At 39.1% G+C, this 20,256-nt stretch overlaps 7 protein-coding genes and 1 pseudogene across 13 annotated transcripts in view; 5 read left to right on the top strand and 3 right to left on the bottom strand.

Moving 5' to 3' along the window:
- The window catches only part of LOC104739304 (zinc finger CCCH domain-containing protein 4-like), a 3,374-nt gene extending 2,462 nt beyond the window's left edge, over window positions 1–912 (top strand). Inside the window, exon 5 of one of the 3 annotated variants that reach the window (XM_010459607.2) lies at window positions 4–912. In XM_010459607.2, coding sequence (XP_010457909.1) covers window positions 4–717 — 714 coding nt within the window. In that variant the 3' untranslated portion in view covers window positions 718–912. The remainder of the gene's footprint in view (window positions 1–3) is intronic. The other 2 variants (XM_010459608.2, XM_019235807.1) reach the window with 2 other exon arrangements.
- LOC104739303 (serine/arginine-rich splicing factor SR45a) lies at window positions 1,141–3,775 on the top strand. 3 transcript variants are annotated; one of them, XR_759969.2, is made up of 7 exons: window positions 1,141–1,246; window positions 1,693–1,793; window positions 1,884–1,992; window positions 2,112–2,261; window positions 2,412–2,491; window positions 2,661–2,724; window positions 2,811–2,887. XR_759969.2 is itself a non-coding variant. In XM_010459606.2 (7 exons), exons 2-7 carry the CDS (start codon window positions 1,693–1,695, stop codon window positions 3,531–3,533), a joined length of 1,059 nt encoding a protein of 352 aa, XP_010457908.1. In that variant the 5' UTR covers window positions 1,141–1,246; the 3' UTR covers window positions 3,534–3,775. The 3 variants fall into 3 exon arrangements, 2 of the variants coding, with proteins under 2 accessions (XP_010457908.1, XP_010457907.1); XM_010459606.2 differs by lacking the exon at window positions 2,412–2,491 and adding an exon at window positions 3,365–3,775 and having other exon boundaries at window positions 2,811–3,276; XM_010459605.2 differs by lacking the exon at window positions 2,412–2,491 and adding an exon at window positions 3,359–3,775 and having other exon boundaries at window positions 1,142–1,246; window positions 2,811–3,276.
- On the bottom strand, window positions 4,125–6,225 carry LOC104739302 (sugar transport protein 2-like). Its single transcript, XM_010459603.1, has 4 exons — window positions 5,994–6,225; window positions 5,589–5,908; window positions 4,817–5,437; window positions 4,125–4,704 (listed from the first exon to the last, which is right to left on the bottom strand). The coding sequence occupies exons 1-4, from the start codon at window positions 6,121–6,123 to the stop codon at window positions 4,288–4,290; spliced, it is 1,488 nt and encodes a 495-aa protein (XP_010457905.1). The 5' UTR covers window positions 6,124–6,225; the 3' UTR covers window positions 4,125–4,287.
- On the bottom strand, window positions 7,405–10,651 carry LOC104739301. Its single transcript, XM_010459602.1, has 4 exons — window positions 9,110–10,651; window positions 8,256–8,986; window positions 7,763–8,146; window positions 7,405–7,678 (listed from the first exon to the last, which is right to left on the bottom strand). The coding sequence occupies exons 1-4, from the start codon at window positions 10,248–10,250 to the stop codon at window positions 7,577–7,579; spliced, it is 2,358 nt and encodes a 785-aa protein (XP_010457904.1). The 5' UTR covers window positions 10,251–10,651; the 3' UTR covers window positions 7,405–7,576.
- LOC104739298 (50S ribosomal protein L4, chloroplastic-like) lies at window positions 10,811–12,209 on the bottom strand. The gene is made up of 2 exons (XM_010459599.2): window positions 11,309–12,209; window positions 10,811–11,112 (listed from the first exon to the last, which is right to left on the bottom strand). The coding sequence occupies exons 1-2, from the start codon at window positions 12,132–12,134 to the stop codon at window positions 11,090–11,092; spliced, it is 849 nt and encodes a 282-aa protein (XP_010457901.1). The 5' UTR covers window positions 12,135–12,209; the 3' UTR covers window positions 10,811–11,089.
- Window positions 12,308–13,865, top strand: LOC104739300 (extensin-like). Its single transcript, XM_010459601.2, has one exon. The coding sequence runs from the start codon at window positions 12,504–12,506 to the stop codon at window positions 13,581–13,583; it is 1,080 nt and encodes a 359-aa protein (XP_010457903.1). The 5' UTR covers window positions 12,308–12,503; the 3' UTR covers window positions 13,584–13,865.
- Window positions 13,976–15,693, top strand: LOC104739297 (annotated as a pseudogene).
- Window positions 16,450–19,356, top strand: LOC104739296 (GDP-mannose transporter GONST2-like). Of its 3 annotated transcripts, none has more exons than XM_010459597.2 (10): window positions 16,450–16,908; window positions 17,052–17,197; window positions 17,303–17,495; window positions 17,602–17,741; window positions 17,850–17,979; window positions 18,072–18,170; window positions 18,276–18,430; window positions 18,714–18,830; window positions 18,924–19,021; window positions 19,116–19,356. In XM_010459597.2, the coding sequence occupies exons 2-10, from the start codon at window positions 17,061–17,063 to the stop codon at window positions 19,157–19,159; spliced, it is 1,113 nt and encodes a 370-aa protein (XP_010457899.1). In that variant the 5' UTR covers window positions 16,450–16,908; window positions 17,052–17,060; the 3' UTR covers window positions 19,160–19,356. The 3 variants fall into 3 exon arrangements, with proteins under 3 accessions (XP_010457899.1, XP_010457898.1, XP_019091350.1); XM_010459596.2 differs by having other exon boundaries at window positions 16,450–16,971; XM_019235805.1 differs by lacking the exons at window positions 16,450–16,908; window positions 17,052–17,197 and having other exon boundaries at window positions 17,405–17,495; window positions 17,627–17,741.

Here is a 20,256-nt window from a genome sequence, read left to right as displayed (position 1 = left end):
GAAATCGAATCTATCAGAATCTTGGCTGACAAAGCCTGTGCGTTTGTCACATACACATCCCGTGAAGGTGCAGAGAAGGCTGCACAAGAGCTCGCCAACAGGCTAGTCGTCAACGGTCAGAGGCTAAAACTCACATGGGGAAGACCCAGACCTGAGCAAGGTTCCAACCAACAGGGCAGTGTGGCTCATAGTGGTTTACTACCTCGAGCAGTTATATCTCAGCAGCACAATCAGCCCCCACCAATGCAGCAGTACTATATGCAGCCACCATCAGCTAACCAAGACAAACCTTATTACCCATCAATGGATCCACAGAGAATGGGTGCAGTCATTTCAAATCAAGAGGCTGGTGGTTCAAGCACCATTGACAACAGCGGAGCTTCATCTTCTTCTTACATGATGCCTCCACACCAGTCATACCCACCAGCACCATATGGATATATGCCACCGCCTTACCAGCAGCAGTATCCTCCTAACCATCATCAGCATCCTGGTCCTATGCAGCACTATGCCCCGCCTCCAGCAGCTTACCCGTACCCAGAGCAACCTGGTCCTGGATCAAGACCTGCACCATCTCCAGCCGCGGTCTCTGCTCCATCACCTGATTCTGCACCTGCTGGGTCTGCAGGAGCACCTTCTGGGTCTGCAGGAACACCTTCAGGATCCTCTCAACAACCTCCTGCTGCTGCTTCTACTGCAACTGGTTCGTCTCAATAGAGAAGAATTCTCGTTTAAAATGTACTGTACTGCAAGTTTTCCCGCTATCCATGCTCTCGGAAGGCTTTTGTACTCTGTATGAATCATTTTCTGCTGCTTCTTTAGTTTTTTAACTTTTGAAATATATTGATTCCCGTATCGGTTCTTCATGAAAGGTATCATTTTTATAGAGACCAGTTGATTGTGTTTAATGTAGTATGGAGTCATGTTCAATTTCATAAAATATAATTTGATATATGAACCAGAAATTTGGATGAATCAGACCGGTTCATCAAATCCATTGGGCCTTCTGTGATAGGAAAACTCTTATAAAGCTGGGCCGGACACCAAAATAGAACATGCGATCGAGTTAAATAAATTTCATCGCGTCCGATTCTCCCGAAGCTTCTTCTAAATCCTCTCTCCCTATATATTCATCTTTCCCAACTCACACGGAATCGTGAAATTCATTTTAGCTCCGGTCAGGTGCAGAGAGAGTTCTGGAACATCCAATTTGCACTAGGAGAAACGTTCGTCGGGGTATTACGATGTGAGTATTCTCTGTTTGATCGATTTTAACATCATTATTTTGCCGATTTAAAGCCGTTTGAACGTGTTACAGAGTTGTTTTTGAATTGTCTGTTAGGTGTCGTTAGATCTGAATTGTCGCTATGAATTTCGATGTGTTTTAGCTTGATTTTAGATCTGTAGGGAAAATGTTTAGATAGATGTAAGCATTTATCATGTGATTGAGTATGATGAAGGTCTGATTCTTGTTTCTGTGGTAGTTGGTTTGGAGGTTAAAGGTGTTGTAAATTTTGAATAAACTATCGTTGTTTGGATTATCCTTTGTAGATTTTGGGGGTTTTTTCACAATCTATTGTTTATTTCCCATATTGGTTTATTGTTCAAATTTAGCATGTTCATATAAATTAAGACAAATACACACATAAAGCCAAGAATCTCAATCGTTTAATATGTTCTTGTTTCTTTTAGATGTCTTACTCAAGAAGGTCAAGATACTCTCCTTCAGTATCTCCTTATGACAAGCATCGTGGAAGGTCTGTCTCAAGGTCCTTGTCTAGAAGCCGGTCGAGGTACGTTTCCTTTCCTTTAGTTCTGAATCTTCATGAGTTTCTGGTTTGCTGCTTTTGAATGAGCGCTTATATCTGAACTTTTTAAATTAGGAGTATCTCAAGCGATGCTGAGAATCCTGGTAACAGTTTATATGTAACTGGGTTGTCTCACCGGGTAACTGAAAGAGATCTGGAGGATCATTTCTCTAAAGAAGGAAAGGTTGGATGTTATGTTGATTTTTGGATTTCTTTTTAAATCTTTTGTAGCTCACTAGTGCATAAGCTGTAGATGTGTTTTTTTTTCCATGTTTTAACCTTTGTGAGCTTAACTATTTCTAGGTAACTGATGTTCACCTTGTCCTGGACCCATGGACTAGAGAATCTCGCGGTTTTGGTTTTATCTCGTTGGAAACTGTTGGTGATGCTAACCGCTGCATCAGATATCTGGATCACTCTGTTCTCCTCGGCCGCGTCATTAAAGTTGAGAAGGTAAATAAACGGATTACTTCTCTGGTATATAAGTAGAACCATATTTCCGATCTGGAAAATTTTGAAATAATACAAGCGATGAGAGTAATATGATACTTTTTTATATTTTTTTGTTCTCATTTAAATTGTTTGCTTGTTTCCACTTTCAAGTTTCTGTGGCAGCAGGTCTGCTGTTTGTAGCAGCCGTGCTTCACCAAATAGCAAACGTTGCAACAGTTCACACAAATAGGGTTGTGTACCCTGCATTCCTCTCTTTCTTGATTAACTTGATATATACCCTTCCTTCAGTGGCTTCAATGTTCAAATGTTATTTTTGTCTTGTCGCCAATTTTACAAATACTTTCCTAGTTAATTGGTAGATTTCTGACAGCTCTATGATATCTCTGGTTTTATGTTCAGGCAAGACGTCGTAGAGGACGTACTCCAACTCCTGGAAAGTACTTGGGGCTGAGAACCGCTCGAGGTATATACGGCATCTTGTCTATTGGTTTTATTACGATTCCTTAGTGGGTGTTTCCGGATTTTCTCTTACATGGTTTGTTTTTGCAGGACACCATAGGTCTCCTAGCTACTCTCTCGGCAGGTCTGATAGCTGCTCTCGTAGTCGCAGTCGAAGCTACTCATCTGATCGGAGCAGATCTTATTCTCCAAGCTATAGGTTGAGAGAAAGATCATCTTCGTACTCACCCTACTATAGGCGAGGCAGATCTTACTCTCGTTCCAGATCTCCATCACCTGATGATCGCTACTACAGGAGACGCGACAGATCATACTCACCCTACTACAGGCGGAGGGAACGGTCCAGGTCCAGATCCTACTCACCTCACTACAGAGCAAGGGACAGATCATACTCGCCTTACTACAGGCGGAGGTACAGGTCCAGGTCATACTCGCCACGATACAGAGCACGTGACAGATCATACTCACCCTACTGCAGGGGAAGAGACCGGTCTTTTTCGCCTTACTACCGAGGGAGAGACAGGTCCTTCTCACCTGAAAGTCGTCACTACAGAAGGTATGGCGTTAGGTTAATAGAAACAGATTAGCTGAAACTGCTGAGTAATGTAGTAAGTAACGGAAGATACAAATGAAATCAGGTACAGGTCAGTGTCGAGCAGCGTAAGCCCTCTGAGGAGAAGCAAATCGCGGAGCTTATCCCCGAAGAAGGGAAGGAAAGGGAGCAGAAGCAAGTCTCGCAGGCGCGACAGTCAATCTTCAATGAGCCATTCGAGGAGCGCAAGATCAAGCACCTCCAGATCCGTCAGCCCATAACACTCTCTGCTTACTTGGTGTTACTACAATCACGCACTCACTTTTGATGTTGTAGTAAATAATTTGGATTTGAGTCTATTACCTGGATTTGGGAATGATGGCAGAATAGAGTCCGTATGTTGTGTTGCAGTGTTGGTTTGGTGTTGATGTTAGAAGAATACGTATTATCAGTTAAATGGCACCGTTTCTTAGCCTGATTGAGTCAGTCACCTTAATAAATTTCCAAAAAGTTTGACTTAGTATTCTCTTAACTTTTAAAAATGTAACGTAAGAACTAAAATTAATTTTTATCAAAGAAAAAAAAAAAGAAAACTAAAATTGATATGAATATATGATTATGTTTTTGTGCTGGATATAGTAGATTTTTTATACACTCAAGTTTCTTAGTGATGATTTGTCGCCACTTTATTAGGGATCTCAAATGCTGAAGTTCAAAATTACTGTTGAACGAGAACAATTCAGTCCCCAAACTACAATTTGTGCATATTCATTGAAATTTCAAAAGTTAAAAGTAAAAACTCTGTTTTAAAGATAAAATTCTGAATAAGTTACTTTTCTTTATTATTAAAGAGTTACTTATCCAATGAACATTTTCGACTTAATAATCTAAACAATGTGAACTACAAATTATTAAAATTAGCAGAGAAAGTATGGAAAGAAAAGAAAAAAAAACTAGAAGGGCAAACTCTAGCTAAAAAACTCTGGAAAATGTTCGAATTATTAATAACTACGGCAAAAAAAAAAAGGAACAAATTTAGTCTTTGAAATATTTCTTCCAACGCGGGTGCGTCTTCCAACGCCTCTCGGCCATTTCCTCAATAGGAACACCCCTGGTCTCGGGGAGAAAGAAGACCACAAATAGTCCCATAATAATGTTCATTGCTCCGAAGAAGAAGAACAAGAAAGATCTGAGTCTGCAGAGAGCTGACAAGAAGAACTGACCGATGATGAAAGTGCAGACCATGTTCATCGCCACTGCACAGAAGTAACCTGCATTTCTCACCTCAAGAGGATAGATCTCAGAGGGAACCAGCCATCCCAATGGTCCCCAAGACCACGCAAAACCAGACACATATACGCAGATGAGGATCAATACAATCAGTGGCACGGCATGACCCGTAATAGAACCAACGAGCTTCAAGTGAGCTAAGAGAATGCCTCCAATTGTCATCTGGAGAGAGAATATCAAAATGTAAAAAAGATTGTTATCCAAGTAAAAGTAAGAATATGTTGTATATCATGTCATGTGACACAAGCAAGGTATATAAAAAAAAGAAATTAACCTGTGTAATGGTCATCTGGAGGGCTCCTTCCATTAAAAGACATCTCCTACCAGCATTATCAACCAAGGCAATCGATAAAATGGTAGCGCATGCGTTCACACCGTTGGTGACAACGGTAGAGATGAGAGAAGCGTTGTTACCACTACCCTGGAACAAGACTGGAGCGTAGAACATAACCACATTGATTCCGGTGAACTGTTGAAAGAACTGAAGCAGCGTTCCGCACACCAATGGGGGTCTGTTCTCGCGCTTGGAGAAGAGTTCCTTAAAAGGGCTTTTTACTTTTGCTGCAACCTCTGTGGCGCGTTTGATCTCATGAAACTCGAGATCAACGTCTTCAACGCCTCTGATCTTCCTCAGGACTTCCTTGCCTTTTTCATCTTTACCACGCTCGATGAGGCTAGCTGGAGTCTCGTGGATAAAGAAGGATCCTACCAAGAGGATTAAAGCAGGGACAGCAGCACCACCGAGAGAGTATCTCCAGCCGTTCTTCAACGTGGAAGTGAGGTAGTTCACACAACTTGCTGCTAAGATTCCGACGGTGATGAGAAACTGGAACATGACGCTTAGTCCTCCTCTGAATCTCGGCGGAGCAATCTCTGAGATGAACAATGGAACCGTCTGCAAAAGCATTGGTTTCACTTTCAATCAATGTTTGATGCTGATGTAACGGCATATAACAAACAGAGAAAAAAAACCCTAAAAACAGAGGAAATCCTAGAAAAGATCAAAACAAAGGAAAGATGGATATATATAGTGTGATATGGGTTACCTGATTACCGAAACCAATACCACAACCGAGAAGAATACGGCCACCGATCAACATGCCAAGGTTTTGTGCAGACAAGTTGAGGAGAGCACCGGCAAGGAAGAAGATGGAGGCGAGGATGATGGTTGGTTTTCTTCCGAAAGCCCTGGAGAAATAGGAAGCAACAAGACTAGCAAAGATCCCAGCCAAGTAGAGAGAAGAAGTGAACAACTGCAAAAGCTGGTCATCGAATTTGCAGTAGTTGTTCTCGTGTACTCTGTGTTTCTTCTCGTACACGTGTGGGAAAAAATCTATCAAGAATGTGTCCATACTCGTCACACCTCCTGCAAAACCATTATTATTATTAGTTAAATAAACTGATCACTACAAACCTTAAAAATATAAAAAACAAAAGAAGAGAAAAGAAACCTGAGATTCCGATGTCGTAACCAAACATGAGACCACCAACAGCAGCAATCATACAGCAGAGACAGACTTGAAAAGTTGTCTTTGCAGGGTAAACAGTGCCTTCTTCGATATTCATCGAACCAACAGCCATTGTTACTACTGCTAATATAAAAACTCTCTCTCGGTAAAGCTCTCTTCTTTTGATAATCTAATAATGTGAATTAAGGAACGTAAATAAAACTCAATGTGTCTATCGGAGATGCGTTTCTTTTTTAGACAAGTGGTAGGGTTTTTGGATAAACTATGATTTTGCAACTGAATCTTTTTATCGGATTTTTCGACTGACTCGGTCCAGTTTTATCTAAAAGAAAAATGTAGATAATTACTTATAATAATTAATTACTGATATTATCATTTTAAGTAAAATAATAAGAATTCTTGACAATCTTTTTTTCTGATTAAATCTTAGATCCATCTTTAAATGAAATAAACCAATAACTCGATAAATTATAAAATTGTTTTTTTATATAGGTAAAAGATAATGACGTATAAAATATTCCACCGTAGTATCATTGCATATTTTGTTTCAATTATAATTACATAGTGTAACACTTTGCAAGTTTAGGTAAACAATAAGAAATGCGTGTAAATAAGTCAAGTTTATATTATTAATTTTATAATCAGAATAGAAGGAAGGATTACTAAAATTATTCACAGCAATATTTAAAAAATTTGTTCAAAGATATATCCAAAGAAGATAAGTGTTCTGTAAGAGAAACAAATGAAACAGTATTGGATAGAATTTAAAACATGACCAAAAAATTATCCACATGTTAAACAAAACAGAGATTAATGCGTGAAAAAAAAAATTATTTACACCTATATAATCGTAAGGAAGCTTAATACTATTTCTTAAAAACATTTTTTCCTTTTTTTAATCTAATTGGCAGAGACTAGAGAGTATAAGAATCGATTATGGGGTCATTTGTGGATATCATATTCTACGAATTCTGACGTCCAACTTTGAATATGTAATGTGTAATTACAAGTATAAATGGTGTCATATATGAAATTAAAAGATTCGTAAACTAACATATAGTTTAAGAATCTTGAGTTCAGTCTAAATTAGACAGTCTATTAAACAAGTTATCAGAAAATAGATTATATATCATTTCTTGTTATCCACAAGTTTTCCGGCCAACATGGATAAAATTTACACATCGTTATTAGTGAACAAAATGGATCCATGGAAAAACTATAAATAATTAAAAAAAAAAACAAGTGACGATAATGCTATTATTGAAATATTAAATAAAGAATATTTATATAGAGCTTCATAATCGGGATCGGGATAAAATTAACCAATTGTTATAAACCCTTCTTGTTGACAAAGTTATCTTCTTATCTACCTATTTTTAACTAAAGACAGTAATTTACTAAAAATTAAACTTTAAATACAAATAGCCAATCGTTATCAGATATAAATTAAACTTTTTAAAAGACAAAATAAATTTTATCTTAATTATCAACAAACAACTTGATGACCAACTAAATCAAATTCCAAAAACAGTAAATCTGAAATTTAGCTAGGAAACTTATACTTTCTATACTGCAGACGCCTGAGTTTGTTGAGTGTTAGAGACAATTGCATCTGAAGAAGATTCTACTCCAGTAGCTTCCTCCTCACTTCTTGCCTCAGATTGTCCCTGTTTTTTTTTTAAAAACACACTTCATCTTTCTTTAAAAAGTACATTTCAGTTCAAGTTCACAGAAAAGCCATTGAAACTAACCTCTGTTTCTAAAACTGTTACTATATCACCACCTGATTGATTCTGAGGAGATTCCAAAAATGGGATTGCAGGTCGCGGTTGACTATCTGATGTATGTTCCAAGCTCTCAGAAGTAAGAGTATAAGTCTGTTCTAAAGGTAACACCATGTCTGGTAACACTGATCTTGGGGAAGTAGCAGATTCGTCTGATGATGTGACGTTAGTTACAATTGAAACTTGAGGTTCAACAAGTTCTTGCATCATCTCTTGTGTTGATTGGCCTCCCTCAAAATTCTCTTCGGATTCTTGATTGGTTCTTCTCTCAGACTCAGAGCGTTCAGGCTCACCAGAGTCGTTACTTATCTTCATCTCATCAGTTGAGTTTTGGATAAGTTCCTGTGATTCCTGTCAAAACGTTGCAAGAAAAAAAAAATTCAAATTCAACATTTTGAGAAAACACATTGAAAAAGCAATCATGTTCCACAAAACTTGACAAGAACAAGAACTATATAACCTCCTCTAGTTTCGAAATAACTTCATTGATGTGAGGAACTTTAGCCTCTTCAGATATATGCAATCCTCTCTCTGAATCCTCAGATCTTCCATTGACATTTGTACCATCAGACAGACCCTCAAACTGTTTGGCTACATGATTTTCTGGAGAGCTTGTTTCATTAAAATCTTGATCAACTTTCTTCATAGGTAACAGTTGAGATTCTGTTGTTCTATCTACAATGCTCTTCTTCTGTATCACCTCAATTTCCTCACCACTAATCTCCTTTCCGGTTTCTGATTCGTTAACAAAGAGTGACTTCTCCTCATCAGAAGAATTATTCCCATCGACTGTAGTGGGAGGTGATCCGATTTCAGAAAACTCAACTTGGAGATCAGATTCCACGGATAACTTGCGACCTTTTCTTGACCTGTAACCAAAATGCTCCATGTATCTTTGCCTTTCCGCTGCTAAGGAGCTCGAAACCGAACCAGTGTTTCTTGGAACTAAACCAACTAGAGGGTTTTCAACACGAAGAAGATCACCATTTCGTTTCCCGGATGCTCCAGAAGAGTCTGCTTGATTTGAGACATCAGAATCCATTTCTCTCTCTCCAGGAGAAAGCAATGAGCTTGAATCACTCATAACGATTTCTGTGCTGTGTTCTGATCCCATATCATTTCCTTCTGCTCTTGTTAGGTCTTTTCCTTTCATTAGAGAATGCTTCTCCCCAACCAATCCATCATTGCTACCTACATGATCATAAACCAAAAACTGTAGAACTTAGAATCATTTATAATCTATAAAGGTAATAACTACAACCGTACAAATCCAAAGTTCTTCGCCTAACAGCAAAATGATGGGAAAGAATGTACCTTGTTGTGTTCTAGGCCAACCATCAATAGATTTGTTTCTCCACGGCTCCCATTTCGAGTCAAGCTGATTTTCCAATGGGAAGACTCTGCGGCAAAAGCTTTCATGGCGGCAGAAGAAGATATCATTAGGGTTGGCTGCAAACTCTTGCTGAAAACTATCCCCTGAGAGGTTAGGCTTCTCCTCTTGTGGATCATAAGGAAGATCAAAGGGGTTTTTTGTTGGTAATAATAACACAGAAGGTGCAGATTCAGGCATTTGAAGCCCATCAATCATGTAGTTTTCTTGATCCAAACCGAAATAGTTTCGTCCAACACAGATTGAAGGAACTTCCATATCCATTAGGCTTCTTCCCTCAGCGGCAACTTTGACTACTCTCCTCATTCTTCTTCTCGTAATCAAATGCTCTAACCTCTTGTTACGTTCCATCTCAGAGTTTCCCAATTCCATCAAATTCTTTTGATCATCCTCTGTCCAAGCTACAACCTTTTTGTCTTCACGGCTAGTTTCCTCTTCATCATCTCCTGATGATGACGAACACTCTATCTCGGTTTCGCCGCCACCGCTCGTTAACCTCTCGGATGGATCCACAACGGAGACGTCACCGGTGGCTGAAGGACATTCTTCGTCAAGGCTAGACTCAAAGGAGAAATCTTCGGACACAAGAAAGGCTCTGTCTTTCTTGAGTTTCTCGAGTTTGGGGATTTCGCCATAGAGAGTTGTTAAAATGACTTTATCTCTCTCATCCTCGCTAGCCTGAGAAGAGTCCCAATCTTTGCCAACCTCTTCAACTTTTCTTCTGGCGTTTCGTCGTACACTTCGTTGGTGCTTTAAGTCCGCCTTCCCTGTTTCTTCCTCAGATGATCTCTTTTGGGAATTAGAAGATAAGTCATCATCATCCGTATTGAAATTCAAAAGCTTGAAACTTGGATGGTTCCGAAGATAAAATGCAGAGCAGGCGATCAATGGAGAAGAGTAAAGCATGAAATAGAAAAGACGAGGAAGGAAAATGTATAAGAGGAAGATAACAGCAGAAACAGCAGAAACAAAGGGGTATTTCGTTACGTATGTATAAATGGTGTTCGTGGAAAATATGAGAATTTTCCAGAACAGAGTTCCGACATCTTTCGCATCAATTCCCATTTTTTTTTTTTAAAAACAGCACTAAATTCTCAGAACCATTGTGAGATAAACAATCCAAAGCATTCTATGGCGGTTTTGTGTTTTTTTTATTCCCCTAAGAATCAAACTGATTGAAAAAGAAAAGTAAAAAATAGAAAGAAGCATAAATTGATCGATAAAGAGAGAGGTCAAGCTTACATTTGAAACCATAACCGTTAGATTTTTGGAGGTCTTTTTTTATTTTTGTTATTGTTGGTTTTTCAGTTTTGATATTTCCAAAGATCTTTGTTCTTTTGACCACCATATTTTTGTAGTTGACCCTATACGTTCATAGATTTTGCATCCTATATATATATTCATATCCCTTCTTTAAAACATTGAGCCATATTCATAAAGCCCACAATTAAATAAGACTGAAAGCTGTGTCATTGCGACCTGGTATTAAGAGTGCTTGTGTATCCTTCACTACTCGTTACAATTTCAAAACCTTCTTATTACACTAGTCTTTGTGTTTCAATCTTAACTGATGCACAAACAATCAACAAAATATATATTCAACCTTTTTCGGTTTTGGCTGGAGAGAACAAATAAAACCAACTCATATTAATCAATGAGAGAAGCCTCCATTCTAAACGATTTTGTAGATAGTATTCGACTCATGATCATAGAGGGTGGTTGTAGTGTGACAAAGAAGAGGATAATACTCTCTATGAAAAACTCTAAAACAAAATGCACATTTTTATCACTTGTTGTTAAGCAAAAAGGAAAGAGAAGACCTCATCAAGAAGAGTAAGAACATGTACTGAAGATTAATCTCATAAGCCACAACTACTTGAAGCAATCTGGAACTACGGAGCTACTCATTCTTCAGCTTCCTCTGACCCTTCATAGCACACCCAAAAAAAAAACAAAATGTACAATAACGTTTCCATATTAACACATCAAATTTCTACTTATACTAACCAGACAACAACAATCAAGCAGAAACATCAAAAGCATCAAATTTTGACCCCCAAAAAAAAAAAAAAAAGCCAATTCCTTTCAAGAACAAGTGAGTAGTCTTCAAGGAAAACACTAACCTTCAGTGTCATCTTCATCCTCCTCTTCCAAGGCATCAACACCGTACCTCGCATTCAAGAACTCAACCGCCGCAGGGGTCAACACAAGCTTATCAGAATTCAAAATGTCAAACAGATTCAACGTCCTCGGCGTCAGCATCCTCAACGTTCCAATGTTCCTACTCGACTTGGCCACATTGTCATCGACATCAATCATCAAAAACATAGCTTTCTCCTTCGGATCCAATCCCCACCTCTTCATCGCTGCTAAGAAATCTTTCGTCTTGGGCTTCTCAAACTTCTCCCCAAATTCCTCCACCACAATCGCACCACCTTCCGCCGAAGCGGCACTCGAAATCGCCGTCGATATCGCCAGCTTCTTCTCCTTCCTGTTGATCTTAATCGACCAATCCTTAGGTCTCGGCCCAAACACCACACCTCCACCTGGACGTAGCGGAGTTCTCTGAGATCCACGCCTCGCGTTACCAGTTTTCTTCTGCGAGTAAGGCTTAATTCCACCACCGCGAACTTCACCTCGAGTCAGCGTCGAAGCAGTACCTCGCCGCTTGTTCTGCAGGTCCGTCACGATGGCTCGGTGAACAACGGAACGCGCGGTATATTCCGGCGCCGTTTTGAGGTCGAGATACGTCTCTCCAACCTTCTCCCCTTCGAATGAGATGATTGGTAGAGTCGCTAGCTGGGAAGCGACAGAGAGTGGCTTCGTTACTCTGCCGGAGCCGAGTTTCGAAACGGAAACGTAGGTTTTAGGGATTTGGTGAGAGGAAGACAGAAACAGAGAAGATGAGAAGAAAGATAGCGAATTTGGAGCTGTTGCAGAGGAAGCCATTGTTGTTCCCTGACCTTGACCTATCCCAACGAAGAAGAAGACTGAAAGTGTTATCCACTCTTTCAAAATGCCTCCCTATCTTGTTTGTGCTTGGTGAGAATTTAGTCTTCTGTTTGGATATAAAGGTATCAATATCCCTATTCCTGTTATGAATAACTCCAGCTGTCTCTACAAGAATGAGTCAACCACGAAAGTCAAAAGCTTCTTGATTACGCAGCAGGTTTTAAAAACCTTTTTGATATACAACGATGATAGCTTACATACATACACCTTTTGAGACAGATACGTGCGCACGTTAGCTAAGACCACCGCGAACAGAACACCACCGTCTCGTCTCGTCTCGTCTCAAAACGCAGCGTAGTACTCATCATGGCTTCGTCGGAGCCACTTGACCTGATTGTTACCGTCGTCTCGGCTAAGCACCTGAAGAACGTCAACTGGCGTAACGGTGACCTGAAACCCTACGTTGTTCTGTACCTTGACCAAGACCAGCGTCTCTCCACCCGTTCAGACGATTCCGCCTCCGTCAAACCGGTGTGGAACGAGCGGATCACTCTTCCTCTCACCCGATCTGTCCACGAATCGGTCCTCAACATCGAGGTTTTTCATTCCAATTCCAATTCTTCGGATCTGGCAAAAACCCTCGTTGGATCGGTTAGGTTTCCTCTAGCTCGCTTGATTGACTCGGACGGGTCGATCATTCCGGAATTGATCAACTCGCTTGAGCTGGTTCGTCCATCGGGTCGACCTCAGGGGAAGATACGCTTGAAGCTCTCGATCAAAGATAGACCAATCCCTCCACCGCAGCAACATCCTCCTCCTCCGCCACGTCCTCAATCACAACCACTAGATTACTATTCTGCCCCTCCAAACAACCATTATTACTCCCCTACCCCTCCCCCTCCTCCTCCCCAAGCTCCGTCTCCGTCTCCTCAGCGTGACTACAGAGAATTCTCGCAGTCACCGTCACCGTCTCCTTACCAGTTCACTGATCACTACTACTCGGGGTACTATTTCCCGCCTCCTCCTCCACGTTCAATGTACGATCGTGCCTCCAACTACGGCATGCCAAGTGGTGGCCCATCTGCTCCAGCCGATGCTTTCTCATCGGCTGATCACAAGCAGCCTCCTTTTGTTATTCCTCCTCGGTATTCTAACTACGCTCCACCGCCGAGTGGGCCATCAGCTCCCGTTGATGCCTTTCCCGTTAACGATTACAAGCCATCACAGGCTCCTCCTGCGGGCTCAAGATTGTCTAGCTACGGAGTGCCTAGTGGCCCATCTGCGCCAGTGGATTACTCTCCTTATGATCACAGGCAGTTTCAGAAGTCGTTGGGTGGATTGAACTTGGATGAAGAGAGAGGTGCTGCTGCTGCAGAAAGGTCTGAGAGCGACTTTGCAACTAGGCCACACTACAGCTATGGCCGTGATTATCGCCGTGAATGTTGAGGATGGAATACGCTGTTGATTTCCATAAGTGTGTGACTTTTTTATATAAGGCTTTACCTATCATCAGATTTACAAGTTCATCTTGGTGTTTCCAAGAAAGAAATGGCTGATAATATGAATTTGATGAAGGATATGATATATGTCTATTATTATGTATGTCTCGTTTGCGAATTGATTGGCTGCATCTTTCTCTTTATTCGGTTTCTGTATGTGTCTGGGGAACAAGACTTATGACACCTTTTGTACCTTTGTACATGTTTCTAATATATCTCTAGTTTCTTCTCTGCTTTCAACTTCTTGAATCAGGTTGGGTTTTTAGAGTTGATGCTCGAATGTGAATTCTCTGTTGATTTGATTGTTTGAACCATGCTCAGATTACGTCTGGTAGTATGCCCTGTCCTATATCATCGTCTTGCAGTTCTGCAGAATTTATATGCAGGCTGGTTTAAGGCTTTGGAATCCATTCCCTGTTTGATGTACCAATGTGTGAGTTTTATTTTCCTACTCTTTTTGTACATCCATCAAATGGCTAAAATGCCTGGAATGTCTCTCTTTTGAGTTGTAATATTGAAACCAATGATCTCCATGTCTCAAAGTAAACTCATTGGGGGACATAGTTGGATTGCTCGTGTCTTAAATTAAGCTCATTACAGTACAGAAAATATGTCCTCTCTGATGGTTTTGGGTAAAATGATATGTATACGGTTGGTGCCTATAACTATTGTGTTCTTGTAACAGAGCATTTTGCTAATGCATTCTTTTCCCTTTTGGCATTTTTGAAACCTGCTATATATATGTCAGTCAATCTCATGCCATTTGCATCTAATCAATGACTTATCATGCAGGAATTATTGTGCTGATCTTGATGGAATGTTTTCACATGTAAAATCAGTCTACATTCTCCAGATTGTGATCTTCTATTTATGTCCTGACACTCCCTGGTTTATTATATGCTTTCTCATATTCTTGTGCCCACCATTAACTTGTTTTTTTCTTCTTTCTTTTTTTCCTCCTTTTTATTGTAGCCTCAGACTCTCATGAAAGGAATCTGCCATCCATAAAGGTAAGTTTATATCGGCCTCTCCTGGAGTCAAATAGATACCTTCTTTTAGATTGTTATGTGCACACATGAGTGCTCACCAAAGAAGAATGATACCAAATGGTTGCTTAACCTTTTTCTTCACTTAAACAAAGGGTTTATTCGCTCTGTGGACCGTAAAGAAAAAAAGGAAAAACCAAACCTAGTCTTCTCTTTTTGCTCTTGGGTGTTAGCAGTCTTTATAAATTGGTAGATCCACTTTAACTACAAGTCTTTATATATATATATATATATATATATATATAGGGTCTAAAATAATATTGAAGCTACACTTTTTTGTTACTAGTTTATGTGTTTTATGTCTTGAGTGCTTAATCATGGCCTAAGCGTAATGATGTTCTAGATATATACATCATTAGTCATGTCTTTTCCCGTCTTTGCCTGAACTATTAGCTCAAGCATTAATCCCATAAATATCTATCATTATCCTCATATTGGTGTTCACATACCTCTCTCACTCTCTCTCTCTCGATATGTCAGCTACTGGGATAAAACGGCCCAACCAAAACACTAGACCGGTTCAGAAAGATGCTTCGGCCAAGCAAAACGCTATCAAGGGACCTTATGGTAAGAGTCCGGGATGCACAACAAGCTGCGGATTAAGATTACCAAGGAAAACAGAAGTCACGGCAGCAAAATTGATCAAGCATCTTGGATGCAAATTTGCAAAAGGTTTGCGTCTGGTAGCGCTGAGGAAGAAGAAAAGATGTCCACCGTCAAAGGTTTCTTCTTTTTCCGGGAGATCTCAGCCGTCAATCATCATCCCAATAAACAACGACAGCCATAGATCAGAGGCCATAGAAGACTGTATACAGTTCATCAACTCATCATCCTCCTTCACCAGATCAAAATCTACTTCTTAAGTTTTATCATTCATAAACCCTTTGTCTTGGTCGCTCGTTGTTTATTTGCTTATTTGTGAAAAAGTTGCTTATGTAATATCTACATAAACCTATGTGTGTGTAAATGTTTTATGTTTTACATCAGTTTTCATTTTTCCTTCTGCTCGTACTCGATTTACAAATACATAATACTGTCTATAGAGAATGTTACACTACATCAGTTTTATGTTATTAGTAGACGACATATATATTCTAGAAGACTAGAATACATAAATCTTATAAAATTGTTATATCGTTTATGGGAACTACTTTCAGGATTTTACCTACGAGTCTTTTTTTCATTTTATCGATTGTGAAAAGGTAAATTAACGATAGTTTAGTCCAAGAAAGTTAAGAAATAAAGTAAAGCTGCGAATATTATATGAAGGCCACTGATTGGTTTAGCAGCATAACTGTTAGCAGTAACACCTTCAATGAACGGGAGAGGACCTAAGCTAATATGATGTGTGTCGTGTGCGCGTGTGTGATTTGATTAGCTTAAACATTTCATAGCCCCTAAAACGACTAATCCCTTTATATAGTCTTTTTACCCAATTCTAACATAGTAGTATCTTTTAATATGAAATGATTGCGAATTGTAGGTCGTGTTCGATTTGTTTTACAAGAAATGTGGTCTACTAAAAGTTGAAGTTCCCACTATTCGCATGTTTATTTATAGATCATACATACATTTGTTAATGTCCATCCACTAGAAGAAATTCATAGATGGAAATCTTGTAGTATCAATCAAAATCAAATCAATTATTAACCTGAGACGAAATTTTTGTCGGCAAGTATTTAACATCGTCAGGGCTTAATTCCAATAACTAGAAGCCCAAAATCGAAAAGCCCAAGTCCATGTACAAAAATATCGACTCGCCAGTCGCCACAGCCACCGGCAATCTTCCCGCCAGCAAAATCGCCATGGATTCCGGCATAGCCTCAACTCAAGCCTAAAAATATATACTCATCACAATTTACATCTCTCCCGGCTGATTTTTAAAACGTATAATTATTAACCTCTCTCTCCCCCTCAGATTTGAAGAACCCTAAATATATAAATAAATAAAAGAGAGTAAAATTGAAGGATGGAGAATGCTGAACATGGACGGTTACTCACACTCTCAATCTTCCACCTCGGTAATCTCGCTCATCAGATCCTCCCATGTTCTTCCTCGCCTCTTACGCTTTGCGTGTTTCCTAAAAAGGTCCCATCACCTTCCCTTTATCGTCGCCGGTTCTCCTCCTCTTCACATTAGCGGTGGATCTCATCATTCCCCAACTACGCCGATCCTACTCTCTCTCGTTTCGTATTTACGCGCCGTGCTTCAAGCGATCTCGAACTGTTAAGTGTTTGATTAAACTCTCTTCCTAACCCATTTGATTTCTGCGATTCATTCCTATTCAGGTATCAACTTCTCTGTTTATTATTGCACTGTATGCATAACTCCAGTTTCACAATAACGGTAGTGTTAATCTTGGCTGCAGGAACAAGGTATGACTGCTGTGGAACTTGAAGCAGTTGTTTGCCATAACAAACCTGATGAATCAGAGCTGAATGATAATGGTGGTCAAAACGTTCTCTATCAACTTGTAGATCAAAAGAGTTCCGAACGTAGATGGTTAAGTGAAAGGTAATAATACTAATATACAGCTGGTTCAGTCTTATGGTCTAATGTTTTTGTTGTGGTTCTATTAAAGGAATAGTGAACTGAAGTTTCTTTGATTCTTGCTGAAAGGTTTCTCAGGTGGAGACGAAGATATCTTCCGGTTGATGGAGATAACAGGCGTGACCACGGATCAGTGAAACAGTCAGGACCTCTTGTGTCTGGAGCAGCTTACTGCATCTCTTCCTGCAGCATGATTATATTGAACAAAATTGTTCTCTCCAGCTATAATTTCAACGCAGGAATCTCTTTGATGTTATATCAAGTAAGACCCCATTAGCTTTATTCCTTGTGGCTTCGTGATGATTTGAAACAAAAACTATATATATATATATATATAGTTTGGTGATTTCCTTATACGTTTATTTCAGAACTTAATCAGCTGTTTGGTGGTAGCTGTGCTAGATATCTCTGGAATGGTTTCTGTGGAAAAATTTAACTGGAAGTTAATCAGAGTTTGGATGCCTGTCAATGTTATCTTTGTGGGCATGCTTCTTTCGGGTATGTACAGGTAAGATTTCGAACATCAGGGGAAAGGACTACTGTACTTGGTGAAAATTTTAAAAGTAAGAATGTGTGGTGTTTGAGACCAATGCAACATTACATTTCCTTTTTCTAGTTTGAAGTACATAAACGTCGCTATGGTGACTATTCTGAAGAATGCGACGAATATTATTACAGCAATAGGGGAGGTTTACATGTTCCGAAAAAGGCAGAACAACAAGGTTTGGGCTGCAATGTTCATGATGGTAAGATATATGTACATCTTGCATCCAGTTAGGTTCTGTATGCAGTCCTTCTCTAGTATCAAGGTGAAACCAACTAAGAATTTGCAATACAGATCATTTCTGCAATCAGCGGAGGTATCACGGATCTCACGTTCGATGCAGTAGGGTACTCGTGGCAGCTTGCCAACTGCTTCCTAACTGCAAGTTATTCAGTGAGTTCACGCTTATGAAACCAGTAATTGGATCTTGATGCATCTCTCTCTCTCTCTCTCTCTCTCCCTCATTTTCCATAATGATCTTTAAATTGTTTATTACAGCTCACTCTTCGTCGAGTCATGGACAAAGCAAAGCAGTCAACAAAGTCTGGCTCTCTTAATGAGGTGTCAATGGTGTTGCTGAATAATCTCTTGTCACTTCCTTTTGGCATCATCTTAATCATCTTACTGGGCGAATGGAGATACGTAATAAGCACGTAAGAGCTATTTAAACAGAGTGACACTTGTCCAGTGTATAGTTATTCTGTCAATTTAGTAATAGACTTGGCTGTTTCTTTATCTCACTTAAAAATATCTGAATCCCATTGACAATGACTTAAACTAGTTGTGTATATGCTATATGTGTTCATAACAACACTTGAGACCGCAAATGGGAAGATATACATAAGTAGATGATCTCACAGGAACTAAATAGGGGCAGATGAAAAAAGTGATATCTTCTGAAGGTAAGATGTTCATGGTGTTTTAACTCTCTGGTAGGGATGTGACAAAAGATGCAATGTTTTGGGTAGTGGCAACAGCAAGCGGCTTCCTTGGTTTGGCCATTAGCTTTACTTCGATGTGGTTCTTGCATCAAACAGGACCCACAACTTACAGGTATTTCTCTCTTTCTGGCCAAATAAACAACATCTGATTGGATTTTTAAAATTTTCATGTTTAATGTTAGACATTCTTCCTATTGTGTGGCAGTCTGGTTGGTTCGTTAAACAAGGTTCCAATATCACTAGCTGGTCTTGTACTCTTCAATGTCCCTCTCAGTCTCCCAAATTTGTTCAGCATACTGTTTGGTAAGTAACACACTCATAGGGTCGCATCATATACCATGCAAGATGAATGAATTTGTGTATCTGATGGTGGTATGTATGCACTTTGGTTTTGCAGGTTTATTTGCTGGAGTCGTCTTTGCCAGAGCTAAGATGTCATAAACCGTATTCCCAAGCCAGAGTGGGATTTTTCAAGAGGCTGAAGTAATAAGCACAAAATCAGGCAACAAACTTGAGAGTTGAGAGGTTTCTCAATCTGCAGCTGATAGTTTTTCAACTTGTAATACATTCTTTTTTTGAATACAAGATAGAATATATATATATACATATATATATATATATATATATGTAGTAATATAGATATGAAGTCAAAATTGGATTTTTGCAAATTTTAATATGCCTTGACAAAATAAGCTATAAAATAGGCGGGAGAGGATTAATCATTTGAATGATTGATTAGATAGTCTTTGCTTGAAATGTTTAATGGGTTTATGCCTTATGATTATTCTGACGTGCCTCGGTCTAGTAAAAAGATTAGACTTAAATGAATAAAATCTCTTTGCACAAAAAAAAGAGAATGAATAAAATCTATGCATACAACTTCTTGATTGCAATGATGCAAGTACTCTACTGAAATCAAAGGTTAACTATACCGTGAAAAGCTATCGTCGATCGTGTACTCTGGTGTAGAAAAGTCCAAAGGTGTAAGAAAATNGATGGATTTTTGGTTTCTCGCAAAATCTACGCATATTTCTCTAACTCCCACCTCTTTTGTTGCTTTTAATGCTCCTTATACTTTCTAAATCCAGGGTTAACAAAATTAAAATAATAAACCATTTAAGCAACTGCGTATAATTTAATNGTTTTTCAACTTGTAATACATTCTTTTTTTGAATACAAGATAGAATATATATATATACATATATATATATATATATATATGTAGTAATATAGATNGTGAGACATTTTGTATAATTTCACACTGCATGTCGACAATCATGTACAGGGGACGAATGACACGCAGAATAAAAAGATGGTTTCAAACTTGTAGACAGATAGAAGTGGACAATTTCAGTTTATAAATCATCCAGCAAAATGCTATACACAAACCTTGCCACATGCCCACATCCTCTCTGAATAAAGGATGAGATCTAGCTTTTGTTTTTAAAGAAACTAATTGACACATGGTTCTGTTCACGAAAAGAATCCAAGTCTGTGACGAGTAAGATAAAACTAAAGTCAAAACTCGAAATATGTAC

The sequence above is a fragment of the Camelina sativa genome, chromosome 14 (assembly GCF_000633955.1).
Source record: "Camelina sativa cultivar DH55 chromosome 14, Cs, whole genome shotgun sequence".
Classification (NCBI taxonomy): domain Eukaryota; kingdom Viridiplantae; phylum Streptophyta; class Magnoliopsida; order Brassicales; family Brassicaceae; genus Camelina; species Camelina sativa.
Note: the sequence above shows the minus strand (reverse complement) of the source record. Positions and strands in the feature narration are given on the sequence as shown.